Raw genomic sequence first — 9,401 nt, forward strand, 5'->3', positions numbered from 1 at the left:
AATTATTTTTGTGAAATATGTGTGATTTGTAAATATGTAAGTTCTACTTACGTTCTGTCGATGAATCGTCCGATAGTTGGCGCGGCAAACATTTCTGTTGTTATGGTTACCGAACGACGAAAACGAGGCTGTGAGCAACTAGACTAACAGTCTTAGTTTTTCTACACAAAACGCTAAATTATTTTTGTGAAATATGTGTGATTTGTAAATATGTAAGTTCTACTTACGTTCTGTCGATGAATCGTCCGATAGTTGGCGCGGCAAACATTTCTGTTGCTATGGTTACCGAACGTCGAAAACGAGGCTGTGAGCGACTAGACTAAAGCCCCGTTCACACCAAGAACGATAACTATAAAGCTAACGATATTAGCGTCCACACCAGCGAACAATGTCGTCTGTTTATTCTAAGCACACACGTGTCTGCCGCTTTAAATTCTTGAGCTCGTTACAGCAAGATGGATTCTGATTGGCTGTCAATTTTTTATCGTTCATCAGCAGGAAAAAATCATTCTGAAAGTGAACGCAACGATATCGTTTCTCTTTGTCTTTATCGTTATAGTTGTGGTGTGTACTCTGCTATTCTTTAATATTGAGAACGATTTTTAGGACTATATCGTTATCGTTATCGTTATCGTGCTTGGTGTGAACGAGGCTTTACAGTCTTAGTTTTCTACACAAAGCGCGAAATTATTTTTGTGAAATATGTGTGATTTGTAAATATATAAGTTCTACTTAGGTTCTGTCGATGAATCGTCCGATAGTTGGCGCGGCAAACATTTCTGTTGTTATGTAATAATGATGTAATAATAATCATGTTTAGTGCAAGTTTAAAAGCAACAAAAACTTTTGAATTTCCTAACATTAGAAATAAATACAATAATATCAAAGCACTGAAACTGGATCAGTTTTGAAAACAATGTTTGATTTTCTGTTATTAACAGAGGTGGGAATGTCTGTAATCACCCAGAACAAACTCTATCAACCATATACTCTAGCAACACCCCAGCAACTGCATAGCAAGAGCCTAGCAACCACCCAGAATACCCTAGCAACCAACTAGCAACACTTCAGCAAACATCTAGAACATCTAACTGACCAAACCATTTACGTTTTTTAAACAAGACTTTAAGACAAGCCAGCATAAATTTGTCTTTCAAACTTTTCAATCTAGTTAGTTTTTCTTACAGGTTTTTTTCAACTGCTTGCACACATTTTCCAAGAATTGCACACACAAAATGCAAAATGCCTCACGTCACTTGCAAAATGAAGCACTGCATTCAAAATATCACAAACACATCTCAAAAGAAAACTTTTGCAAACACCTTTGCCATAATATTAATTCCTGTTAGATTTTTGTGTTACAAAGAGAATTGTGTGTTGTGTTTTACAAAAAGTGTTTTATGAAATTGAAAACTGAGTCAAAGGCCGAGAATTAGTGTATGGTTTTGCAGATTTGGTGTGTGATTCTGGTGTTTGAGTGTCAGAAATTGTGTGGCAAGTAAAGATTTTGTGTGTAACTAGTTGAAAAACCAATAACACTGTAACAGGATTCAGGAATTATTTTTGCAGCTCAATGTCTATAACAGTATACATAAATTAAATTACAGCTAAAGATGTATAATTTAGCAATTAACTTTTGGGAATTTTTTATTTATTTTTTTCATTTTACTACTGTAAGGTAATCGTCCAGTAGAGGAAAAGCACTAGAAAAGTTCAAATACCAAAGAATTGTATGAACTTGTAATGTACCACAATACAGTACAGTAAAAAATACAATATAAAAAAGTACATTTAGCATCCTTTGCACTTTTGGCCAAATTGCATTACAGTATACAGTACTTGTCACGAATTCGGTCTATGGACTTCTGTTTATTCACCACCAGAGGTCACCCTTTCCATTACATTGACTCTCGCACAACTCAAACTGTTGCATAGCACCAGTTCAGCACCTCAAACGGACTACATATCGCATCATTCATTGCACGGTTTGCACACTGCACTGATTGCACACAGCTGTTTCTTATCACCTCACTCATGATGATCAACAGTGACTTGACTGAACTCAGGAAGATCAGCTGTGACTTGACTGAACTCAGGAAGAACGACTGTGACTAGACTTGACTCAGGAAGATCAGCGGTGACCTGACTTGACTCATGATAATGAACTGTAACTTGACTTGACTCATTATGATCAACTGTGACTAAACTCGACTCAGGAAGATCAACTGTGACTAGACTTGACTCAGGAAGATCCGCTGTGACTAGACCTGACTCATGATGATCCACTGTGACTTGACTAGACACATGAATATCAGCTGTGATTTGACTAACTGGCTAAGCACAGAGACTCGGAATGGGGTACGGGCTAAACAATATTCTTCCTGTATCCCTACCTGACCAATGTCCATCCGAGAAGCTGCTGGATCCTTGTGTGGCCGAGTATTCTGTAACGGGGCTGAGTATTGTTTAGCACTTATCGTTGGATAGCTACAGTACAGAGCCCCGTTAGCCTCCTAGCCTAGTTTTGCCTTGCCTTGTCTGTTTTCTCAGTTTTTGATCTTCGCCTGTTTTCCTGGATTTCTCCCTTTAGTCTTGCCCCTTTGATTCTGTTCGCCGTTCATGGACCTTCGCTAGCCCTAGGATTATTCTTGTGTCTTGCCCGCCATATACCTGTTTGCCACTGTTTCGACCCTGCTTGTGTTTCTGACCTCTTCTGCTTTAAATAAAGCTTGCTTATGGATCCGCACATCTCACGTCTTGTCAGCCCCGTTACAGTACTATAGCAGTTTCTTGGTCTCCTGACACAAGACTAGCTAGATCTCTAGGCAGTCATTTCTCAGTTCTGCAAAAACGGTTACAAATAAAATTTGACAGTCAAGCGCTTGAAGGTGTACAACAGTTCTACATGTGCTACAGTTTACTGTACATACAAAATAGTTAAATTTCCATGATCTAATGCACTGGTACTGTACTGTAATTATAGTCAAGTCAAGTCAAGTCACCTTTATTTATATAGCGCTTTTAACAATACAGATTGTGACAAAGCAACTGAACAGCATTAATTAGGAAAATAGTGTCAATAATGCAAAATGACAATAGTAAACACTCATTTTTCAGTTAAAGACAGTTCATCATTGAAATGATCATATTTTCTTGACCTGGTAAGGACTCTAGCTGCTGCATTTTGGACTATCTGTAGCTTGTTTATTGAAGATGCAGGACAACCACCTAGCAGTGCATACTGTATATAATTATACTGTATGTTTAAGTATAAAACCCCTGTAGATGATTGTCTCAGCTCTCTCCTCTCTCCGTTGTTAGGATGCAGAGATTCTGATTGGTGTGTCATCAGTTTTTCTACCTAATGTTTAACTTACTCATTGTTAAACTTTTTGAGAAATGTGTCTGTTTTGAAAACTGAATTAATGGGTTTATTGGACTACGCTGCGTGCGCGTGCAACCATCGTACAGTTTATTAAAATACGTACCTCCAGCAACCCCCCTCTCCCCCACACCTGCAATTCAGATCAGCGAAGACGAGGTGCGCCAGGTCTTCTGGAAGCAGAAAAGGAAAAAAGCACCAGGCCCAGATTGTGTTACTCTGTCACTGTCATTCTGTTACACTGTGGAAGCTTCTGTCACGAAAACAAATTCCTCGTATGTGTAAACATACCTGGCAATAAAGCTCATTCTGATTCTGATTCTGACATAAGTTACAGTATAAGAGGGGGGAGCTTCCCTTTCTGCTGCCATTTATTTATGTTTGGGGAACTGTCCCTCTCACACCTACATCTGCATCCTTTTCCGTCATGCCACAGCGAACACTAAGATCATCCAAAAACAGTAAGCTACCGAAATACTCAGTTCTTTTTTGCATCCACCGTCGATTTCAGTCTTTGTCGTGATGATTACACGCCCTCTACTGGTGTCAAATTGTGTGTACCGGCTTGTGGTCCAGTTTATAAAAGTTGTAAATATATAGGCATGCCTATTCTCAAAAAACAAAACAAAATGGGAATTTAAATAAATAAATAAAGAACAGAAATAAATACATTTAAATACATAAAAAATAAATATATATATATTTTTATAATGCATTGATCAGAAATGACTCGTAAGTTTGGTTGAAGCCATTTTAATAAACACTCTTAGTTTTACAAAATATTAGTTGGCATTGAATCATGGCACATGGAAATCTAGATTATATATCAAATTTATATTCATCTAAAAGGCCAGATCATTTCCTCAATTGTATAGCCTATATTAGCTATGAATGAGAAATGCAGAAGATAGCATATCTATTTTTCCTTCCAACTATAAAACTTAAAAAAAATAAAAGTAATTTTTTTTGTTTTGTGGAAGATTTTTCTAATGTAGATAAATTGGTTGACTATCGTATCCTTCTTTATTCTAAATCCAATGCAAACTTTAACTCTTTGTCGCCTCCTTCTGGACACATAGACATACTGAAAATATCCAATATTCAGATACCAAATGCATTCACAAAAATAAAGATTATGTATGTTTTGATTGCATTTAACATCAAATAACGTTGTACAAAAAGTTATGCATGTATATTTGACACATGATCTTTTCAATAGGAATTATTTAAGAAAGAAATCGTTTTTGTATGATCTTGAAGTCTTGCGTCTTCATGCAGAAGATGTGGCTCTCAAATCTTTTTCTTCTCAAATAAATCTTTCCAGGTGGGAACTATCTTGGAATAGACTTTTTCAATCTGGAAACAGTTTTCAAAAAAAGTTACTGAAAAGTTCTTGTCTACCAATGTTTTCCAACATTTTAAAATGAGAGGCTAATATTGACACTTTCATTCAAGTTAGACAGGTTAGTGTCATAATGTCAAATTAAATGCATATTTTGTGTACAAAATGTTTTACCTGCTCGGACTTTTTAACCCCGTATCGTAACATTGTGGCCTGATGTTCGCTGTTGTTGAACAGGATGTCAAAGGTGATGGGTTTCGTCATGATTTCATCGATCTCCGGCTTGATGAGAACGTAGAAATCTCGTGGTGGATGCTTGTCATCCAGGTAGTTTCTTAACTTGTATTTTTTCCCGACTACGTCAAGCGGGTCTAGCTTTACGGCGGCGTTTATAGCTCGGCCGAAAAGGAGGAGTTTGGTGTCTGAATCTTGAAAAGAGATGTTATGAGAACAGTCATACGATTTCATTTGCTAAAAACGTCCTCACCCTCAGGTAATCCAAGATGTAAATGAGTTTGTTTCTTCATGGGAACAGATTTGGAGAAATGTACCTCTGCAGTGAATGGGTGCCGTCAGAATGAGAGTCCAAACAGCTGATAAAAACATCACAATAATCCACACCACTCCAGTCCATCACTTAATGTCTAGTGAAGAGAAAAGCTGTGTGTTTGTAAGAAACAAATCCATCATGAAGATTATTTTTTAATTTTAAACTGTTGCTTCTGGCTAAAATATAATGCCCTCTATTCATTATATTTCTTTCTCCAGTGAAAGAGTTGCCTGAATCAGGAGAGAAATCTGCACAGATCAAGCACCATTTATAATCAAAACCAGTCCAAAGCAACTCTAAACAAATATGTTGTTGGTTTTTAATGTGAGAGACAACAGGAGATTGACTTTTTCACTGGAAGCATTATTATGGCTTATTGACTCATATTCTGGCTAGAAGCAATGGTTTAAAGTTAACGTCCTAATGATGGATTTTTTTTCTTAAAAACGCATAGCATTTCCCTTCACTTCATGTTAACTGATGTAGTGAAGTGGTGTGGATTATAGTGATGATTTTATCAGCTGTTTAGACTCTCATTCTGACGGCACCCATTCACTGCAGAGCATCCATTGGTGAGCAAGTGATGGAATGCTAAAATTCTCCAAATGATAAAAAACAAAGTCATCTATATCTTGGACGGCCTGAAGGTGAATAAATTCCCCACAACATTTTTTAAATGGCTAATTCTTTTCAAAGATGACACAGACTCACCTCTGATGGTCAGATGGGCCACATAAGGAACGCCGTCTCTTTCTCCATAGTAAATGCCAAAATGAGAAAAGTAACTGTTGCCAGGAAACTCAAGAATATCTCCGGGGTACAGCTTCGGATGAGAGTTACACTGAAAGAAAACAAAGCTGTTTAAAAGATATCATGCAAATAGATTTTAAAAGCAGGATCACATCAGAACGCAAACAATGCTCACCAGTCCCATTGGTGTTCGCTGTGTTATCGATGCCAATGCCTTTACTGTCAAGAACGCTGGAGATGTACAGCGAGTGCTTCATTAAAGAGCAGTGAAGCATTAATCACATCTGATATCACAAATGTCAACAGGCAGATTTATGGGGGAAGCCTATTAGATTATCAACTACAAGAACAACGAAAGTTCAGGTTAGTCGTGCGAATCCTACAAACTAGTGTGCTAAAGTATCATCGTCTCTAAAAACACACACCCAGGAACTCTCCTTCAGTGCCTCCAGAAAAGACATTCAAATGAAGGCTTTTATTAGTGCTACCTGTGAAGGTGTGATGCTGGATATTGATATTTGAATGTCTGAATGAATAATACTAAATCAAGGGAATAGGCATAACAATCAACTGCAACTGTAATTGCAGTGTTTTTTATTTATGCTGATCGTTTAGAAAGAGACATTTCATGTTAACTGATGCAACAGATTCTCAAGAGAGGGTTAAATAATAACTTCCCTTTTTATCAGGAAACATCTGCTGGTTAACTTGAAGTAAAATCCAAAATGCAAATAGCTGATAAATGCCTCACGCTCATCTTGGTGCTGGATCTTCAAACTTTTCACATGTGGTGTCGCCTCGTAGTTTAAGAAACCAGAAGGTTGTAAGCTCAAACCCGGTGATCATGAAACTATCATCAAATGACAAATTATTGAAACAGGTTTACATATTTTCTAAAGAAATGATGGGTGTTGTGGTTACGGAGTTTAAAGGGGTCATATGATGCTTTTTTAAAGATCATTATTTGGTGTATTTGGTGTAACAGAATGTTGACATGCTTTAATGTTTAAAAAACACATTATTTTTCAAATACTGTACATTATTGTAGGTCCCCTTTAAAGAGTGTTCTGGGTGGTCTTTAGCACAGCTTTAGGATTGGGTCTCAACATGCAGCTTGATTTGAAGTAGGGATGCTCTGATTGATCGGCCGGACATCGGTATTGGCCGATAATCATATTTTATGACTCGATCGGTACTCACCAACTTGGCCGATCTCAGGAACAGTCATGTCATCGCCGGTGTGGCAATGTTATGACGTTTCGAGAAACAATGAAACATTCGCTGTTTGTCGTGTATATTTTGCATGATTCATCTACACAGCAGATTCAGTGACGTTAGAGCTGATCTGCAGCGCATTATATGGCTCCACGGCCGCAGGAGCTGATCGCGGCCGCTCTAGTCAGTGCTTGTGTTTATCAGCCAGCCGCGGCACGTTTCTGAAGCGGCTCTCCGTGCTGCTTGGTTAAAAATAGTCATTTGTGAGTTGTCACAGCTTGGAGGACAAAACAAAAACAGAGGTTTCCCCAGTAACCGCTGTACACAAAGCAGCGCTGAGCTCACAAACGCTGCTTTATCAGGCATATAACAAGCAAGATGAAATGAAAATGACATAGAAAATTTTCTAAAGATAGTCTTCCTTTCGGCCGGACATCGGTATTGGCCGATAATCATATTTTATGACTTGATCGGTACTCACCAACTTGGTCGATCTCAGGAACAGTCATGTCATCGCCGGTGTGGCAATGTTATGACGTTTCGAGAAACAATGAAACATTCGCTGTTTGTCGTGTATATTTTGCATGATTCATCTACACAGCAGATTCAGTGACGTTAGAGCTGATCTGCAGCGCATTATATGGCTCCACGGCCGCAGGAGCTGATCGCGGCCGCTCTAGTCAGTGCTTGTGTTTATCAGCCAGCCGCGGCACGTTTCTGAAGCGGCTCTCCGTGCTGCTTGGTTAAAAATAGTCATTTGTGAGTTGTCACAGCTTGGAGGACAAAACAAAAACAGAGGTTTCCCCAGTAACCGCTGTACACAAAGCAGCGCTGAGCTCACAAACGCTGCTTTATCAGGCATATAACAAGCAAGATGAAATGAAAATGACATAGAAAATTTTCTAAAGATAGTCTTCCTTCAGAAATACAGTGATAGAAAAACTCCCGCACCTCGTTTTGATTTTTAAACGTGCAGTACGTGCTCATGTTTATTCAACGAAGCCTTTTGGAAAATCGGTCAGTTTTGATATTGTGGCGAGCGCCACAAATAAATAAACGGCACAACCACCTGAGCCCAACTTCAGTCTACTCATCACCTTAACTTTAACTGCGTTTGTAGCCGGTGCCATAGCCAAACTGATAAACAAACACAGACCGGAAGTTAACTTCGGGCCAGGCGCGTGCGCCCGATGAAACCGTCTATATAAAGCGTGAAGCATCAGAATCGGCATTGATATCGGCCGATCACCATGACAAGAAATCGGTACTCAGTATCGGCCGCAAAAATCCTGATCGGAGCATCCCTAATTTGAAGTATTATTCATATCTGTATATGCATTTTTGAGCGGTTTAGTTGAATATTCCCTGAGCACAAGTACTGTATGTGCACTAGTAATAGTGATGCTAGAAAACAGCACTAATGAGAATAGTAAGATTAGTCAGGGAATTCTGCAATAGCAGTGTTATTTTAGTTCAGATCCTATTACAGTTTTTATTCATATTTAATTTTTTCAGTTTTTATTTAAATTTTAATGAATGTTTTAGTCATTTTAAAATTATTTTTAAATACTATATTCTATTTATTTCTTCATTTTTATTTCAGTTTTAGTTATTTTAGTACATCAAGTTAAACTAAATAAATTAATGAGGCAACTACTAGTTGAAATAATTGTATATAATGTATTCAATATATATATACAGTGGGGCAAAAAAGTATTTAGTCAGCCACCAATTGTGCAAGTTCTCCCACTTAAAAAGATGAGAGAGGCCTGTAATTTTCATCATAGGTATACCTCAACTATGAGAGACAAAATGAGAAAAAAAAATCCAGAAAATCACATTGTAGGATTTTTAAAGAATTAATTGGTAAATTCCTCGGTAAAATAAGTATTTGGTCACCTACAAACAAGCAAGATTTCTGGCTCTCACAGACCTGTAACTTCTTCTTTAAGAGGCTCCTCTGTCCTCCACTCGTTACCTGTATTAATGGCATCTGTTTGAACTCGTTATCAGTATAAAAGACACCTGTCCACAACCTCAAACAGTCACACTCCAAACTCCACCATGGCCAAGACCAAAGAGCTGTCAAAGGACACCAGAAACAAAATTGTAGACCTGCACCAGGCTGGGAAGACTGAATCTGCAATAGGTAAGCAGCTCGG

At 38.1% G+C, this 9,401-nt stretch overlaps 1 protein-coding gene across 3 annotated transcripts in view; it reads right to left on the minus strand.

The window, feature by feature from the left end:
- Positions 1 to 4,312: 4,312 nt before the first annotated feature.
- The window catches only part of plaat1l (phospholipase A and acyltransferase 1-like), a 16,658-nt gene continuing 11,569 nt past the window's right edge, over positions 4,313 to 9,401 (minus strand). The window contains exons 2-5 of one of the 3 annotated variants that reach the window (XM_016233913.1): positions 6,200 to 6,255; positions 5,986 to 6,115; positions 4,899 to 5,152; positions 4,313 to 4,738 (exon numbers count right to left, since the gene is read on the minus strand). In XM_016233913.1, coding sequence (XP_016089399.1) covers positions 4,673 to 4,738; positions 4,899 to 5,152; positions 5,986 to 6,115; positions 6,200 to 6,208 — 459 coding nt within the window. In that variant the 5' untranslated portion in view covers positions 6,209 to 6,255 and the 3' untranslated portion in view covers positions 4,313 to 4,672. Of the gene's footprint in view, positions 4,739 to 4,898; positions 5,153 to 5,985; positions 6,116 to 6,199; positions 6,722 to 9,401 lie in introns of those variants that run through there. The other 2 variants (XM_016233912.1, XM_016233911.1) reach the window with 2 other exon arrangements.

This window comes from Sinocyclocheilus grahami, unplaced genomic scaffold (assembly GCF_001515645.1).
Source record: "Sinocyclocheilus grahami isolate Dianchi unplaced genomic scaffold, SAMN03320097.WGS_v1.1 scaffold440.1, whole genome shotgun sequence".
Classification (NCBI taxonomy): domain Eukaryota; kingdom Metazoa; phylum Chordata; class Actinopteri; order Cypriniformes; family Cyprinidae; genus Sinocyclocheilus; species Sinocyclocheilus grahami.